The 19,307-nt window shown below is 39.2% G+C and overlaps 3 protein-coding genes and 1 non-coding gene across 6 annotated transcripts; 3 read left to right on the forward strand and 1 right to left on the reverse strand.

Annotated features, from left to right (window-relative positions):
- Positions 1-8,312: 8,312 nt before the first annotated feature.
- On the reverse strand, positions 8,313-11,428 carry LOC103400595 (uncharacterized). 3 transcript variants are annotated; one of them, XM_008339246.4, is made up of 5 exons: positions 11,117-11,428; positions 10,774-10,932; positions 9,976-10,194; positions 9,120-9,324; positions 8,313-8,688 (listed from the first exon to the last, which is right to left on the reverse strand). In XM_008339246.4, exons 1-5 carry the CDS (start codon positions 11,345-11,347, stop codon positions 8,582-8,584), a joined length of 921 nt encoding a protein of 306 aa, XP_008337468.3. In that variant the 5' UTR covers positions 11,348-11,428; the 3' UTR covers positions 8,313-8,581. The 3 variants fall into 3 exon arrangements, with proteins under 3 accessions (XP_008337468.3, XP_008337469.3, XP_008337467.3); XM_008339247.4 differs by having other exon boundaries at positions 8,535-8,926; positions 11,117-11,426; XM_008339245.4 differs by lacking the exon at positions 8,313-8,688 and having other exon boundaries at positions 8,871-9,324; positions 11,117-11,425.
- Positions 11,429-11,479: 51 nt separating this feature from the next.
- On the forward strand, positions 11,480-11,561 carry TRNAS-GCU (transfer RNA serine (anticodon GCU)). The gene has a single exon. It is a non-coding gene; the product is annotated as a tRNA-Ser (tRNA).
- A 2,131-nt stretch (positions 11,562-13,692) lies between these two features.
- LOC139187900 (uncharacterized) lies at positions 13,693-14,169 on the forward strand. The gene has a single exon (XM_070804519.1). It carries the CDS (start codon positions 13,693-13,695, stop codon positions 14,167-14,169), a length of 477 nt encoding a protein of 158 aa, XP_070660620.1.
- Positions 14,170-16,453: 2,284 nt separating this feature from the next.
- On the forward strand, positions 16,454-19,307 carry LOC103415790 (pentatricopeptide repeat-containing protein At4g21300-like). The gene has a single exon (XM_070805503.1). It carries the CDS (start codon positions 17,092-17,094, stop codon positions 19,042-19,044), a length of 1,953 nt encoding a protein of 650 aa, XP_070661604.1. The 5' UTR covers positions 16,454-17,091; the 3' UTR covers positions 19,045-19,307.

A 19,307-nucleotide genomic window follows, 5' to 3' on the forward strand; every position in this document is an offset into this window, starting at 1 on the left:
GCCCCTGGAGAGGGGGAAACAGAAGCTCAGGGAAAAGGAAAGGAAAAGAAAAGTGGAAAAGGAAAAAAAGAGGACTGTCATCGACCCTAGACATAGCTAGGGTCGACGGCTGGGGAAAATACAAAACAGAGAACACTCGGACACTGTTGAGAAAGGCTCTCATAAGAAGAGAAAAGCTGAGAGCTTGGCCTCAGAACTATCGATCGCTGCTTTTCGTACAGTGAACTACTATAATTTTGGTTCCTGGTTAATCAATCAAATGCATGAGCATTGTCTATAAGCAATTAATTGTCAATGTGTACATATTGTGAGCATTGTCATATGAGTATGCCTTAAATACTGTGACTATACAATTTCATGCTATAAAACATAATAACATAGCATGCTGAATGCGGTTTCAATAAAATGTAACAAGTTACATGTCGTAGAATGTATGTGGTGCCGTTGCCATGTCCCATGATGAAACTGTTATATCAATAGAACATTAATAAAAATTATAAAATAATAATTTATTTGTGTATTAGCATTTTATTTAATAAGAGGACAAGTCATAGAATTGTTAAATCAAATTACATTTTACAACCTCAGGTTTGAGGTCTATTACAACCTTATACAACATTATCAAAACATTTCACTTTCATACCTCACGTACTATTTTATTTCAATATAATACATCCGTTACATTTTTCATTTATTGATCCGTTAAGAGCTGACGTGGCAATCACATTTGTGCCACGTGGCTGCCAAATTTGTGCCATGTGGCAAAAAATAATAATTTTTATACATTAAAAATATTATAATATTGACCCTATTTATAATAATTAAAAAAAAAGTTCGAACAAACCTAGAAACCAAAAACCCATCTCCCACTCCACCTCTCCGCTCCCATAGCAATCAACCCACAGAAGTCGGCCTTACCCCTCTTGAATCCCCATTCGACATCGATGACGTTGTCGCCGACAACATCATAGACGACAGGGACGATGATGACAACAACCCATTTGTCCAATTTTGGGATTTCAATGATGCCCATACACCCACTCATCTGACTATTTCCCCTCCATCTCCCTGCACCCACCTTCCCTGCACATCTGCTCGTTCCTCTTCCACCTATCTGGGTCTGACGCATGCCTCGCCGCCGCACATATGGGTTGGTGTTATCGAAGGTCAGGTAGGGTATAGAGGCTACGGGGGAGGTGGGTGGGGTAGGATGGGGGTGGTGGTTGCGATGGGATGGGGATGAGAGAAGGGGGCGGGGTGATGGGGGATGGGCTCGGGTAGGAAGGAGGGATGGGGAAGACGAATTAGTTTGTTTTTTTTTTAATTTTTAAAATTTTTATTTTTAAAGGGTAAATTATTATAATATTTTAAATGAATAAAAAATTATTTTTTTGTCACGTGGCACAAATGTGACCGTCACGTCAGCACTTAACGGATCAATGGATGGAAAATGTAACAGATGTATTATATTAAAATAAAATAGTACGTGAGGTATGAAAGTGAAATGTTTTGAAGATGTATGAGATTGTAATAAACCTCAAACTTGAGATGGTAAAGTGTAATTTACCCTAAAATAATAATTGTAAAGATCAGGTATGCGATTTGATCAGCCTATGCCACGTGACTAGCAATTGTCAAGTATTAATAACAATAATAATATAAATGGTGCAATGAGTGTACAGATTAAAGAAGGTTTTAGGTGAATGTGATCAGCCTACCTATGTGTGTATGGATTAAAATAATAAAAATGGTATGTGAAGTGATATGTTTTTGGTCAACATAATATTAGAATAATAAACAGAGCTGTAATCGAAAAGATAAGAAGGTCTTATCTTCTTCGATGGGAGAGGCCAGAGAAGGAACACCTTTGCCGGCAGAGACAGTGGTGGCGAGTTCGCCGGCGTCGAAACCCAGATAGTATGGGAATTCGAAAGATCCGAGTTCCACGGCAAAGCTGCTCCGTTAGACTGCCTCTGCAGTATGGGTTTCTGGCCCCATTTTCTTGCTGATTCACCCGGTACTCGGCTCTGATCCCACTTGAACCCTCCGTCTCCTTTCCTTTTGTTGTTTTCGTTCTTCGTCTCTCAAAATGCCGCCGTGGTTCACGAACTGTTACAGAAAAATGGGATGAAACTAAGGGGTTTTGTACGGTGTCGCAAATGGCGGGGTTACCCGTGCTAGTGCGCTGGTATTGGAAAGAAGAGAGATGCATGAGGGAGGCTGCAATGGTTTTATGGAAAAGCCAAAGAGGGGGTTTTGGGTTCTTAGGTTTTGCAGATTCACAGTGTGGTGAGGTTGTGAGGGTTTCACGGTGGTGGGATGACAAATTGAGAGAGAACCGACAACTTTTTGTGTTAATTTCCACAGACGGCGTCAAATGTTGATGCACAAAATTGACTAGACTTTGGAACAACGTAAAATGTCAAGTTTGTACCCTTCGCTCATTTGCTTCTATCACCTAGTAATGATAGTATGTAAACAGATAGTGATAGGGAAGCAAACACAAGATGTACGTGGTTTACTCTAAGTTTGACTACGTCCACGGAGTAGAGGAGTTCTCATTAATAGTGAAGGATTTACACAAATACATAAGTTTAAGCATAATCATTATAATCATTATTAGTGGTTCTAATGATTAGTTTCAATACAATAATGACATTAGAGATTAATTGTAAGAGAATGATCTTCTTTTATAGTTGAGGAGAGTCTCCAGCTTTTATATGTGGTCGATGTGGGACTCTATGAGCTTTATTATGATGTTGACATGTGTCGTACTGTGATTGGTCTCCTGGTTGGAGGAAAATTCATGTGCTTCGACTGAGATGCCTCAGCATAAACCCCTTAGTGGGTTCTTGAAGGTATGATGTTAATTGGTGCTTGGTATTTTTAGGATTGGTCAAGTATGATACAAACAACGTCCATTAAGAACGTAGGAAATAACGAAATCAGTGGAACTAATGACAAGGTAGCTAGAGATGGAGGGAGAAGGGATGAATGTATGGACAATTATTAAAGAGAGTGGTGGAGAGATGAAACTCAGGAATTATTTTTGCTCCCTTTTCTTACTTTTTCTTTTTTAAATATGTATTACAATGTTTGAATTTTTTTTTTGTTTTTTTTTTGTTTTATATATGTGACACCATTTGATGGATATGTGAGCTTTATACTTGTGCCACGTTAGTTCTAAGTGGGCCTTAATTATGTCACACAAGTAAACTTAATGATTATTTAAGGGAATACACAAAAACATGTCAAAGTGAATATTGAGTTTTAGGGAGTGGAGTGGCAACTTTTGAGTTTCAATGGAAAAAGTAGGAACCAAATCGAGTTCAACAGAGCAAAGTGGCTACCTTTTAGTTTCAGAGGGCAAAATGGGATCCAAATCAGGTTCCAGGAGTAAAATGGTGATTTTTGAGTTTCAAGTAACGTAGTTAAAAATAAGTCTTTTATTTTTCAATGAGTAATTTAAATATGAATTTTACTTTGTGACCAAATTTTAATTTTTTTTAGCAATGTTACCGTTTAATATAAATACGTATTTTTCACATATATATTTTTATATATTTTACTTATAGTATAATATATTATTTTGTATTGGTAATGGATAAGTTAACGTGACATCTTGAAAATGATGTTTTTTGGTGTAATATTTTTTTGCATATGATATAGTGTTGATAGATAAAATGCAGGAGGAAGTAAATGCGAAGATTAACTTTTGACGGGAAGTGTTGGAATTTAAAGGTTTTCGCCCAAGTAGATCAAATACAGATTATATGAAGTACAACTTCGACGGGAATGGGGGCTCCAACGAGATAGGGATGAGGATTGGAGATCATAAAGTACCAAAGAGTGAACGTTTTTGTTATGTTGGATCTATATTGCAAAATAACTGAGAATTTGATGAACATCTCAACCATAGAAGATAAGCTAGATAGATGAAGTGGAAGAGTTCATAGGGTGTATTATGAATTGTTGTATGCCATTAAAACTCAGGGAAAATCTTTATAGGAAGTCAATAAAGCCAACAATGCTTTATGGCACGTAGTGTTTAGTGGTCAAAAAGCAACACGTGCAAAAAATAAGTAGTGGAGATGAGAATGCTTCATTGGATGTATGGGCACATAAAGATAAGATGAGTGAAAAACGATTAAGATAGTTTGAACACTTGAGCTGAATACCTATAGATGGTCTGATTAGGAGAAGTGACTATGAGACGAAGACTCAAAGCAAATGAGGTAGAAGAAGACCTAGGAAGACTTGTAAAGAGATAATAAGAATAGATATGAAGTACTTAGAGCTAACAGAAAATTTAGTGCAAAACCGAGCGCAATGACATTTTAAGATTCATATGGGCGACCCCACTTAGTTGGATAAGACTTGGTTATTATTCTTATTATATAGTAATTATTACATTATGCCTTGTGAGAACGATATCTCATCTTCATCCTTTTTAGTCGAAAGAATGGTATTTTCTAGTTAGTACGGAAAAGTTAATGAGAAGAAGAGGCTACTCCATTTCATGGTCATGACATACTACAAGCCTCTTTCAGAATTTATAGAAGAGTCTCAGCCTTTTTTTATTTTTGTTTTTACATGTTGCCACCGAGAGCGATTTGGTAGCAATGAAACTGAAATTTAGGTCTTGATCTAACAAAGATAACAATTCTTACCGGCTCAACCAATTCTCATCGGCGAAAAAAGGTACATCCAATACATTGTGTGATCGTTGAAATTACCTACCCATGGTAAGCAAAATATTCTTAACTAGATATATGGGCATCTTCTTTAGTCCTAATGGAGTATGGGGTTCAATAATCTTTTGGTTGAATCTGATTCTGTTATAGGAGTCGCTCTAGTTTCAAGCTTGGATGGAGAATCATCCTCTTGGCTCTTTGGTTTTGTCTTGTCGGATCTTATTCCTTACTTTAGTTAGTCTAAATGTCCCCGTCTAGAGCTGACTAAGCCTTAACTAAACGCTAGGCTGCTGGTTACTGGCAAAATTAATCTTAGGCAAGTAACAATAAAAAACGACGTTAGATTTGCTTAAGTGCCCGCCTAGACACCTTCCACTTTTTCAAGGTATGCATCAATTAGGCTAACTATGTGTTATTCTTGTGAAGTTTCGTGAAATTAATCAGCTTCAGCTGCCAAACACCCCCATCCCATGCATCTACTTTTCTTACCAAATTAAACGAATCGTGCTGCGGACGACCCATTAATTGAGGGAATTTTTCATTTTTCTATAAAAATGTTTGGCAAAGCAGACTGAAAAATTCTACATCAACAACTAACCATAAAAATTAACAACATCTCAACATAACATAAGCCCCAATCGAAGAGATTCAATCATTCAAAAGACGAAATTCATATATAAAATTCAAATTATAGAAAACAATACAAAACCAAAAAACCACAAAATCCAAGAAAACAACCCAAAAAAAAGAAAAGAAAAGAAAAGAAAAGATTCAGATCTTGTTTACATCAAAATCAAGTCCTACATATGGAAAAGTTAAAGACTGATATAATCATCGGTATTAATCTCGTAAATAGAAATAAAAAAGATTGAGATCGATCAGCCTCTGATGTGCTTAATCTTGAACCAGCCTTTCTTGCACGAATTTCCAACGATCCTCACTCCTTTCTTCACTAAGTGTTTCAGCTCCCTGGCCCTCTGCCTCACCTGGTTCTCAAACCCTGCCATTAGTTGTTTCTGCTTTCTAGAGAGAGAAACCACCAAAAGTTTTGGAGAGAGAAAGAGAGCAGAAAGAGAGTAGAGAGTGGGGTTGGTGTGGGGGGTTTTATCGGGACAATTATGGCGCTGCTGCTGGTGGAAGAGGAGCTGCTGTTGTTGTGTGGTGGATGCGGTCGCGTCTTTTAAAATGGGAGCCGCGTAGGCCAACTCACACTCACACGTGGCGGAAATCCAACGGGGTGGGAACGGTTTGATCGTGTCATGCGTGATTAGCCGAAGTTAATTGCGGGATAAGAATAAGGATGGGCTGGCATGTGACATCTGTGGTTTTTAAATTTTATTGGACATTTGAAATGTGGACACATCCTTTGGGCCCACTCAATTTTCATGGGACCACTTATTGACTTGGAAAGATTTTTTAACATGTCCGAAATACAAAGTGGTACGTCATCTTTATAAAAATAGCAAGATTTTTATGTTTAAAAATTAATAACATAAAAAATAAATTTTTCATCATTTAAATAATAATACGTACTGTACCTGCAAGGCCAAGGAAAAATTCCTCCTTTGACTTAGCAGATTTTCTCCTTCTAGGTGTTTCTAATTTTTGTTTTACATATGCATAATTGGGTCGGAAAAGGATCCTCCACGGATCTTTTTTATGGGGACCCAAATGATTAAAATTGAATTTAAATAGTATATAACGAAAATTGATTGTAGAATGAACGATCATAATTGATACATCCCTAAATCCTCATAAAGAGGATCCGGAGATGATCTTTTCCAATTGGATCTAAAACCCTTCAACTTATTTTAATTGTAATCATTTTACTATTTAGGGATTCGTATTCTTTATTATAATGGTGGAACCATATTTTTTTTTTTTTTGTCGAAAATGGTGGAACCATAGTTGTGGTTCTAAAAATTGGAACAGGATTCTCTCCAAATCACTTTTGTGCGGATTCTCAGGATGCATCAATCTGGTTCGTTCAAAAGAAAATCGAACAGCTAGAAGACTATCAAACTGAGAAGGGGCTGCGATGGCAGCAGCGGCCTTGGATCCTCCGCCTCGTGATTGCGGGATGGTTGAGAAGGGGGCGGATGTCGGAGAAGACGATAGCGTCGTCGGGATCGTAGTCGTGATTGACCGAGTAGAACCGCAGAGGAGAATTGAGGAAAAAACACCGCAGAATCGACGAGAAGAAAGAAGAAGAAAAATTGAAGAAGCTGCAGCAGAATTACAAAGAAGAAAATAGCGGCAGTTGTTGAAAGAAATCAAAATTAAAGGCTAAATTATCTTTAACATTGAGTGTTAGGTAGGATTGAATATTCCATGTGAATTGTTAACTGAACCACTAGCACACAGCCAGTCCCTAAACAACCATGGATAAGCATAACCAAACCAAATGGGACTGGTTGAGCCTTTTAATACTTCGAATTCCATAAAATAATCATAGATTCGTAACACAATAATCGACAAAATAAGTATATTATTATTTAAATACAATGATATATTTAAGGACTTGGATTGTCTGTCTTTTCCATTCCATACTCTTCTCATACCTTCTTATATTATGTGATCACGGTTAAGTCATGTCAACATTTATTATTTAACAGATTTGAACCTAAAACCTATGTATAAAAAAGAACACTACTAAATTGTTGTACTAAGTGACGATATAAATACTTTGTGGTTTAAAAAATTCGTATTTTTAAGGAAAAAAATTAAGTTAAATAGAAGAAAAGAAGGAAGAGGAAGTGGAAGAGGAAGCCGTGAGATATTTATGAGGACGCAACGGTGGTCGATGGGATCTTCCGGCGAGGTCATCAAGCATAACGAGGATGTGGCAGGGAGTGGTGGGTGACGTTGGATTAGTTCAATTTAGTAAAATCTAGTGAAGTCAAACAAATGCACTCTAAAATCACTTGTCAATCCAAATTGAAAACTTTATTTTTTCATATGGGATCACGACTTTCGAAATTTATATGAAGTGGGTATGCTGTTTAATCCAGAATTTAAAATCTCCGTATTATTATTGAAATCTGATCGTAAACCAATTAGATCATATGACATAACTTTTGACAATTGGTATAATTTTGTTTGTTTTGGTTGAAAAATGGGCCAATAAAGTATACTAGCAGAGAACCTTATCTTTAGCCTTTAGGTCGGTGGTTTAAAATAAAAAATAAGCTTTACAATATTCAGTTTAGATGGCAAACACAGAGGTTGGCAAATACAGATACGAAGAATATGATGACTCCTTCAAACTTCATTTCTGTTGCAGAACATAATTGTGACTTGTTGAAATCACCATGGCCCCATTGAAACTTCATCATAATAGCTTCAAATTAAAGGGACCTATAACTCCTTTTCGGATGTCACTTGAATATTGATGAATAGAACTTTTGCTTCGGGTAATGTCAGGTAGATCAACTTTTTTGATCAAATTTGTAAACTTTGTGATGTGTTTCTCGGTCTGAAAAGTGCATTGTTGGAACTGGATTGGAATGCCAAGTGGCTTTAGATTTAGGAGTTACTGCTATTGCCGTATGATTAGGATCTTCGTTAGAGGCGATAGAAATTGTAAGATTTTATAATTTACAGTCAATTCAGTCAATATTTCCAATGAATAGAAGCACGTTAATCAACACTTCATTCAAAATCCAATCATCAACAATTATATCATATGGTTTACAAAATATGATTTAAATAGATGCTTCCTTAATCCCGTCATCACTGGATTGATGTCATTTTTATATGAGATATGTGAGTCTGAGGAACCTAAAACTTTTAGACAAGCAGCTGCTAGTCCTTATTAGCAGAAGGCCATGAACATGATGCTTCTAAAAACTCAAAGGAACATGGTTTATCATAGGAAGTAAATGGGTTTACAAAATTAAGAAAAACACTAATAGTATCGTGTTTAGAAAGCAAGAATGCTCCTCTTGTACAACATCTTCTTTGTGAGTGCGAATCCAATCTTGTTGGGAAAATACTTGCAGCAGAAAAGAATTTCACGTTAGAAGCTGATCCAAAGCGGCCAACAGTTCCCGATGAGGGTAGATCCCTGCCCAGGATGGGAATGCTGGACACTTGACGTGTATATCCAACAAAATCATTCAACATAAACAAGTGGACTGGAAGAGTTGAATGCTAAATCTTGAAGAGACGAAGAAAAAGAGAACGGAAAACAAAATCTTGGAAGAGTTTTGTACCGGTTTATGTTCTTGAAACTGAAAGTTTGAAATATAGTGAGTTAATTACAATGGTTATGAAATCGAGCGAGAGCTCAGGACAAGAATGTTATCATTAAGGTCATGGCATTGTACAGAGAGTGTATTAAAATGGGAGAGCTCAAGTTTCCAGTCCAACAATAGGAGCATCCAAGTACACATCCAATGATGAACAACTGTAAGAAGTTCTCACCAGATAAGTGTGCTGCACTAAAAATAGCTGAGCTTATCAAAACTGCTGACTGCCATTTCGTAGTGGACAACATTGACGCCAATAAAAATCCTCTGTAAACAGTTTCTTCCAGCACGGGAGTGATAAAGCAGTATACGAGGACACAGGCAGCTTGTGAGATGTTGCTGCTCAACAAGATTTCCTTCAGAACGGGGTTGTTTATATCCTGCAATGACACAGTGTAAAATAAGTTACTTGAAAGAGAACAGCATTTCCAAAACATTGTTAAACCACTGATCTACTCGTTTAGAGAAACATGAATGATATGTAATAAGAATTTGACAACGGAAACATATTCGACTTGTCTGATGCAGTTTTGAAATCATTTTAACTTAGTACCAAGTCGTATTTCTAATCATACAAGCCCTATATGACCCAAACTAGTTAAAATCAAACCACAGCCAATTAAAAGAGTAATCTCAGCCACTGTTCAAAAGCAATATGGACCATTGGATCATTCAGATAGTAAAGATACTTCGATGGCTGTAGGGCGAAAGCTAGGCTAAGATATTTGTCAGAATCTGTCAAGGTTATCTTTGGCTTATTTTGTTTATTATCATGAGCAATGAGTCAATTAAATCCATTCTTCTGTTATCATTCGCCGCTACCTAACATCAGCCAACATAAAAAATGCCGAAATATGACATCTCATTATCTGAAACATGTTTTTACCAAGCCATCAGGCCATGTAACAAAATATATGTGTCCAGGTTTCTGATTGCGGTCTTGTTTTTGGGAAGCTTACCTTTGGTTCATTAAATATAACAATAAAAACCAGAAAACGAAGGCAGACAAGTAATACGTTTATCATGCCAACCTTGGGGCCAACAACTCTATCAGCAAGGAAGGAAGTTAGGAAAACCAACATGAACAGAAACCCAAATCCTACGACAGATGCCAACAGCCAGCTCCTCTCTTTTGATAGTTTGTTAGCTTTGAAGAAATTCACAAACTTATATTGTGGCTTGGCAGTACTCTGCAGAAGCAGCAGAGCTGCAATGAGCTCTAGAGTTTGAGCTCCAAGCAATGATATTGCCTGCACTACCAAAAACAATAAAAGATCAATCGACGGTGTGCAAACTGCATACTTACAAAAGCAAAATCAAGGTTCTTAAAATTGAGAATTGCAAACAATTCCATGTGCTTTCATAGCCATGCTCCCTTGAAACAAAATGAAGCATAGGTTGATGCAAACAGCTGAAAGGATAAGCTAATTGATTACGCAATGGTTCATCTTCATCATCCTCTATTCACAGCATATGCCAATCCATATCAAAGCAGAAAGTTGAACAATTTTTATATCCAACCCCTAACAGACTACACCTACACTAAAATGCTAAATCATGAAAAGGGAAAGACCATTGACTGGCTTTGTGCACACTTTTACTTGTAAATCACAATCTAACACATATAGACAAATGATTCATTAACAAAAATGTTTCTGCGCAAGTGTCAAACCGTGATTTCTGTATACGAAGGAATGCAATGAGCCAAGTACTCTCCGAAAAACAAGTTCTATAATTTCCCTACACAATTCCCAATCTTCCAAGAATCAAATACTGTCAAGGCCATTACTTCTCAACGTTGATAACAAAAACTAAATGAACAGGCTCACCTCTGTCTGCGGATCAGGTACAGGTTCATGCAACAGATGGGCAACCACAGACAACCATCCAAAACTCAGAGGGATGTGCAAACTGAACATATAGAAAGCCGTAGTGCTCCACACAGTTCCATAGTCCCATGAAGCATCTGCTGCCAGTGCCGAAAACCCCTACAATTTACAATCACAAAGAATCCCATTTCATGTTTTTGATAAAGCGATTTTCTAAACTACTATAATCTACACGGGGCGGATTCGAACTCAGGTGCAATGCAACAAGGAACCCCAAAAACATACATTTCACCCCCATTTGACTGAACATACTAAATCTCGGAGACTCGAAAGCGAAATTTACCTGGGAAGAGGGTTCATGGGTGCTTTCAGTTTTGTCACAAAAGCACTTGAAACAATGTTTGGAACTGCATAAGAAGCTGGTGGATTTGAACTTGGTGCAAGAGAGAGAAGTATGGGGAGAAAGAGAGGAAGTTAGGGGATTGGAAACATGTCCTCCAAATCCAATGAGTTTTTCAGGTGCTGCAGGGTATACAGTTGCAGGATGCCACAGTTGCCACTGACATTCTATCATTCTGTTTCTCTTCCTCCAAACCGATTGGTTTGTTCAGGTTTTCGTCGCTGGAGATCATCCGATTCCCAAATATAAATGGCTAGCGGAAAGTTTGTTGTTTATCTAAGTAAAATGAGCATGGGATTAACAACTGACGCTTTGGCCGAGTGGTTAAGGCGTGTGCCTGCTAAGTACATGGGGTTTCCCCGCGAGAGTTCGAATCTCTCAGGCGTCGTTTCAAATTTTTATTTATTTTTCTGGTAGAATTTGAATACAAAAGTTATAGACGATTGAGTTTTTGTGTGTTTGGGGCAATGAGGTTTGTGCGATTTTGCATGCGTATGGCCAGTTGCAAAGGAGGTGAAGATGGCAGAGGAGAACGTCCACCGCCTTCGCCGGCAATTCCACTGGGGGCTGGCCATCACCGCTCTCTTCCGGAAAGGGATCCTCTTCGGATCCGTCCAGCTACCCATTTGGATTTTTGAAATTTCATCAAATGACTACAAACAAAAATTCACTTTAACGTTGAATCAAATTTCAAAGGTATAAATGAACTTGGTGGAAAGAATACGAAGATGATCACTTCCCCTCTCTCCCAAACCTGTTAACCTTTATTTGTTTATTTATTTTTTTTGGTAAATCTGGGGGTTGTTTATGTATTTGTATCTATTTAACAACCGGGGAAAAGACCACAAATATGAAATTGAAGAAGACAACGGCGTCGTTTGCCGCCACAACACTAACTCACCATGAGGAATCCTCATTGAGGATGCATACCGCCCAGCAGTTGTTCATCATCTCCGAAATTTCTGTCGAGTTTCGGGAACCATCTCCTTCCTTGGTATAAGCCTCGCAGCTCTCTCACTCCGACCGACTGACCCAGGTATCTCTTATCCTCTTCTTTCAGTGCCGATTTTTATTCTCAACTTTACGATTTAATAAGAGGATTTTTCACATGCTTCTGCTGACATACATAGGAACTTGCAACAATCATGAGTTGGATTTTTGGTGTACGTGGCGACTAGGGAGGCAGCTAGAACACATCAAAGTAATCCAATAAAGGTGGGCTGTTGGTGCTCACGCTTTCCACTGAATTTTGTTTCAACTACATAGTCTTCACTCTTCAAGTATATAGAACAACAACAAAAAAAAAATATGTCGGAGGCTTTCTAAACAAAGATGATTCTCACAACGCAAAAGACATGTACAATAGATTTATACGTCCGGTCTATAAACATTTTGTTTATACCATATTTAGGGTCTCGTATTTAGACATCGTATAAATACTTGGAGGACTTAAATGTAATTATGTAATAAAGGAAGGGGCAAATATGTAATTAGGGGAGGAGCCCTTATTCTATAAAAGGGCCTCATCACCCTCACAAACCCTAAGTCTCTCCTATCTAGAGCAAAGCTCTCACACTCTCTCCCTCACAAATACTCTCAGATAAATACAATCAGTGTGGACGTAGCCCAAACCTTAGGGTGAACCACAATATATCTTGTGTTATTTACATTTCTGCAGATTTACGGTCGGATTTACGTTGTTCCAAGACCTCCGGTTTTGTGCATCAACATTTGACACCTTCTGTGGGAATCGATATGAAATGTTGTGTCGATTCTCTTTCATTTTTTCACCTCCGCCGTGAATATGCAGAAACCCCCACCAAAACACAGCAGAGCTCAGCAGGCTGCTCCCATGGTTGCTCCAAAATCATAGACAAAAAACAACAAGTAAACAAAAAAAAAAAAAAATATATATATATATATATATATCATTCCGGAGAGAGAGAAAACAGACGACGACATATGAGACTGTCCAGAATGATCTCCTCCGTCACCTCCTCCTCGTCTTGCCAGACAACGACGTGTCGCACTCCTCTCCAACCAACCGTTAATACCATCACCATCACCCAGAGGAATATCATCTCCCTCACCAAATCATCATCATTTCCCCTCAAACATTCAATCTCCATGAACAAGCAATATCTCTCTACCCTTTCCAGCTCCAGATCAGACAATGGAACATCCCCTGATCCTCTAAATCCAGACAAAGATCGCTCATAATTCTGACGTGAGCAACCTCTTTGCCTCGTCACCTTCGTCTTCTCTGGAAACTGTATCTGGGTTCAGATTCTCTTCCAGTACCCCAAAATCGATCAGGCCGAGCTCGTCCAGCACCGTTATCTCACTGACCACGCCTCAAGATGTGGCCACCATGTCCTCAGTTTTGAGAAGCCTCCTCGTCGACAATCAACGGCTGGCAGTAGCCCACGTCACTTTCGAGCAGAAGAAAGCAGAAGCTTCTGCTTCTCAGATTAACAAAACGACGCCGCTTGCTTCCGTGTTTCCCATCGTCGAACGAAATGTCCCAAGATATTTACTTTGAGCGCCCCTTGTTCGGCGGCGCCATCACTAGCACCTTCCATCTCAGATTCGAGGATGTGAGTAACAGTCGGCAAGTTCCCGATCACCAGGAGGCTTTGGTGGACCCTGCCCAAGACGAAAGCTTGATCTTTGAGCTTTTGGAATTGAAGCATGAAGTCGACGACAATGGAAGCGCCAACTGGTTTCTTCAAGACCTTGCCACTGAGCAAGATGCTGACGGGAGCATGGTGATCGAGCAGTCTGGCGTAATTGAGGCCCCCAGATTGTATTATAGAAACACACCTGCTGTTGTTATGAATGGAGGCTCTAGTGCGAATGCCAGGAAGGTGTGCACCCTTGAGCTTTTCTCTGCAAAAAGGCTTGAGGATCTCAAACCCATTAGAAAAGATAAAGTCACTGCTATGGTCGAGTCCATCTTCAACCACTACACCAAACTTGATGAAACGCCACCATGACCGTTGTGCCATGGAGGTTGCTTTTCTGATTCAGCCACTAAAATTACACATGCCACACTGGACGACAAAAACACGAAAGTTGACGAAGGCGGTGGCGGTGGCTCAGGCGGTGTGCATGTGCTGCCAGGTTGGATTTCAAAGCAGTAAGGCATGAAGCAAATGTCAGGGGCAATAAAGGCGAAGCGCACCAAAAGATACCTTGCAAACATGGGTGGACAGAGAAAAAGCTTGTGAAGAGGCTGAAAGCAAAAGCAGAAGAGCAGAAAGAAAAGTACTCTGATGGGATTTTTTACAGCTGGAGTACATCAACTTGTGTTCAAACAGCTGAAAAAGAAAAAAGCGGGGTAAGAATGGATGGGCATGACCACAATGTCCAAGAAAAGCAAGTGGAGTTAGCCCTCCAGTTTTGCCAAAAGACAGAGACAAAGACATAGTGGAAAGCAAAAGAAAAAAGAAGAAGAAAGAAATGGAGTGCAGCAAAAAAACACTGCAAAAGCAAGGAATAAACACCCCACTAGAATGATGTAATTTATTTTCCTTATCTTTCGGAAACATCTGTATAAACCCCATCAGAGGGTAATATGTATAAACCCCATCAGATGGTAATAATAGAAAGAAAAAAAAACAAACGGAAAAGCCCAAAATAAATGGGCTGGAATATTGTGTAGAGGGCGAAGGCCCATAAGCCCAAAATAGCTCCAACCAGGCGATCAAAAATACGCCTAGTGCTCCACAATTATTCGGCAACTTGCCGCTATTACCACCAACCAGGTGATGAAATGTACAACCTGTACTCTAATATCATTTGGCAATTAGCCATTCATGCCACCAACCCGGTGATGAAATGTACAACCTGTACTCTCCCTCATGCCACCAACCAAGTGATCAAAAGTATGCCCAGTACTCTAAATTATACATGAGCATTACTCATGTCAATCATACATAAACATTCATGAGCATTACTCATGTCAATCATACATAAACATTCATGAGTATCACTCATGTAAACATTTATGAGTATCACTCATGTCAACATTTATGAGCATCACTTATGTCAACATCCATAAGCGTCACTCATGTCAACATTCATGAGCACCACTCATGTCACACAAAGCTTCAGGGCTACAATTACAAAGCCTCAGGGCTACAATCACAAAGCTTCAGGGCTACAATTACAAAGCCTCGGGGCTACAATTACAAAGCTTCAGTGCATGGTATACAAATACTGCCTCCAGCCGAACAAACCGCCACTTCGGCCCATACATGGATCAAATTTCAAGTCTCCAGTCAAGAGAGCCAAAAGACTCTCTTGACTGAAAACTTGAGAGACTACATTATGTACCATATATTGGGCCTCAACTGGGCCTCATGAAAAATACTTGAGGGACTTAGCCCATATTTATGTATTAAGGAGCGAACCCTTATTCTATAAAAGGGACTCCCTCACTTTCATTAGAGAGCACCCATTATTTATATATTAAGGAGTGAACCCTTATTCTATAAAAGGGACTCCTTCACTTTCATTAGAGAGCACCCATTATTCATGTACTGAAGAGCGATCTCTTATTTTATAAAAGGGACTCCTTCACTATCATTAGAGAGCAACGCCGCCAGCTGAGCAACCGCCTCGCCGCGAGCATCACTCTTAACCCATCACTTATGTATTGAGGAGCGAGCCCTTATTCTATAAAGGGACTCCCTCACCACCATTAGAGAGCATTGCCGTCTACTGAGCAACCGCCTCGCCGCGAGTATCAACTTTAGCCCATCATTTATGTATTAAGGAACGAGCCCTTATTCTATAAAAGGGACTCCCTCACCATCATTAGAGAGCATCAATTCTAGCCCATCGTTCATGTATTGAGAAGTGAGCCCTTATTCTATAAAAAGGACTCCCTCACCTTCAAACGCCGCAAGCCGAGCCAACCAAGGCAACATAAGCCAGACGCCGAGCAGCCTCGCAGCGCTACTTCTAATTGAGCGTCATTTCAGATTGAGCACTGCCTCATATCGAGCATCAGTTCAAGACATCATCTAGTTACTTTGGCCCACACATGGACTGAATTTCAAGTCTCCAGCCAAAAGACTTTCTTGACTGAAGACTTGGGGGACTACTGTTTATACCATATTTAGGGCCTCGTATTTAGACCTCGTATAAATACTCGGGGGATTTAAATGTAATTATGTAACAAAGGAAGGGGCAAATATGTAATTAGGGGAGGAGCCCTTATTCTATAAAAGGGCCTCCTCACCCTCACAAACCCTAAGTCTCTCCTATCTAGAGCAAAACTCTCACACTCTCTCCCTCACAAATACTCTCAGATAAATACAATTAGTGTGGGCATAACCCAAACCTTGGGGTGCACCACAATACATCTTGTGTTATTTACATTTCTGCAGATTCACAGTCGGATTTACGTTGTTCCAAGACCTCCGATTTTGTGCATCAACACATTTCATACACAATACACCACAATGGTCTAAGTCCATACATACAAACTACAAAACCTCTCTTAATTTGGAAGGGGCATTGGCAAGCCAGTTTGCTTCAATCGTGCAAGCTTGTAGTGATCAGTCTCTTCTCCAGCAAGGTAGACAAGTTCATGCACATGTCATTTGCAGCGGATTTGTCAAAAACAGCCTTGTCGGTACAAACATCCTGGGTATGTATTTTCTCTGTGGGAGCATTATAGACGCCAAGACATGTTTTATCAGCTTGATTTGAAATATACTTTGCCTTGGAACTGGATGATTAGAGGGTTTACTATAACGGGTTACTTTGATTATGCCTTGCTGTTTTACTCTAAGATGTTGGGTTCTGGAGTTTCACCCGACAAGTACACTTTTCCAAGTGTAATTAAAGCTTATGGTGGTGTGAATAATGTAAGATTGGGCAAAGCAGTCTATGATACTATCTAGCTTATGGGTTTTGGAATTGATATATTTGTGGGCAGTTCTTTGATTCAACTGTATGTGGACAATGGCGGTATCCAGGATGCATGGCACTTGTTTGTTAAAATGCCAGCCAAAGATTGTGTTTTATGGAATGTTATGCTTCATGGCTATGTTAAAATTGGAGAATCAAATAATTCTGTTAGAATGTTCTTGGAAATGAGAAGTAGTGAAGTTAAGCCAAATGCAGTGACATTCGCTTACATTTTGTCTATTTGTGCTTCAAAAGCTATGATTAGTTTTGGTACTCAACTTCATGGGCTCGTTGTTGCTTGTGGGTTGGAGTCGGATTCTCCAGCGGCTAATACATTGTTGGCAATGTATTCTAAATGCCAGTACTTCTCTGATGCCTGCAAGTTGTTTGATATGATGCCTCGAACTGATTTAGTGACATGGAATGGAATGATATCTGGTTATACACAGAGTGGGCTCATGCTTGAGGCTTCACGTTTGTTTCAGGACATGATATCTACAAGTGTCAAACCTGATTCAATCACATTTGCAAGTTTTTTACCTTCTGTTGCTGAACAAGGTAACATGAAGCAGGGTAAGGAAATTCATGGTTACATTGTAAGGCACTGTGTGCCCTTGGATATGTTTTTGCAAAGTGCACTTATTGATGTATACTTCAAGTGTCGGAATGTGGAGATGGCATTCAAAATTTTTAACCAGAGTACCAGAACGGATGTTGTCATGTGCACAACTATGATTTCAGGGTTTGTTCTCAATGGGATGAATAGTGATGCATCGGAAATTTTTAGATGGTTACTTAAACAGAAAATGAGACCAAATTCTCTAACAGTAGCAAGTGTTTTACCAGCTTGTGCTGGTTTGGCTACTCTGAAATTCGGAAAGGAAGTGCATGGTAACATCCTCAAGCATGGGTTTGATGGGATGTGTTATGTGGGTAGTGCCCTTATAGACATGTATGCAAAATCTGGAAGACTCGATCTTGCTCATCGTGTTCTTCAAAGACTGACTGAAAGGGATGTTGTTTGTTGGAACTCGATGATAACAAGCTATTCCCAGAATGGCAAACCAGAAGAGGCGTTAGATCTATTTCGTCAAATGGGGATGGAAGATGTCAAATATGACCGTGTAAGCATTTCGGCTGGGCAATCTGCATGTGCAAATTTACCAGCATTTCATTATGGGAAAGAGATCCATAGTTTCATGATTAGAAATACATTTAGCTCTGATCTGTTTGCTGAGAGTGCACTGATAGACATGAATGCCAAATGTGGAAACTTAGATCTTGCTCGCCGTGTGTTTGACATGATGGAAGAGAAGAATGAAGTTTCGTGGAACAGCATCATTTCTGCTTATGGGAACCACGGTCGCCTTAAGGAATCTCTTGTTCTATTTCATAAAATGTTGGGTAATGGGATCTTGCCTGATCATGTCACCTTTCTTGGTATATTATTTGCTTGTGGTCATGCAGGCGCAGTTGATGATGGAATTCTCTACTTCCGTTCCATGATTGAGGAATATAGGATCCTAGCTAGGTTGGAGCATTATGCTTGCATGGTAGATCTGTTAGGGCGTGCTGGACATTTACATGAAGCATTAGAAACAATAAAAAACATGCCATTCTCCCCAGATACTGGTGTCTGGGGAACAATGCTTGGAGCGTGTCGGCTCCATGGTAATGTTAAGCTTGTAGAAGAGGTATCAAGATATCTTTTTGAATTGGCACCTCAAAGTTCTGGCTATTATATACTCTTATCAAATATACTTGCTGATGCTGGAAAATGGGGGAGTGTGCTTAAGGTTCGAACTCTGATGAAAAACAGAGAAGTTCAAAAGGTTCCTAGGTACAGTTGGATTGAGGTGAAAAACAACACTCATATGTTTGTTGCAGCAGATGGGAGTCACCCAGAGTCTGCTCAGATATATTCATTGCTCAACAGTCTTCTTCAATAACTAAGAAAATAGGGTTATAATCCAAGAACTTACCTTCCAATGCATCCACAAACGTTGGGGGTATAATTACTGGAATGTTTTAGCTTATCTCCTACAATTCTGGCTACTTCAGGATTAGGAATGTGTTGCTGGCTTGTCAGTAAGGTAAGCCAGGGACCTTGTTGACAATGAATTCTGCTATATCTTATTTTGGAAACATTTTCTTTGCATACTCAGATCTACAATTGTCACCTGTAATCAATAAAACAAGTTTTTATTGTGTA

This window comes from Malus domestica, chromosome 09 (assembly GCF_042453785.1).
Source record: "Malus domestica chromosome 09, GDT2T_hap1".
Classification (NCBI taxonomy): Eukaryota; Viridiplantae; Streptophyta; class Magnoliopsida; order Rosales; family Rosaceae; genus Malus; species Malus domestica.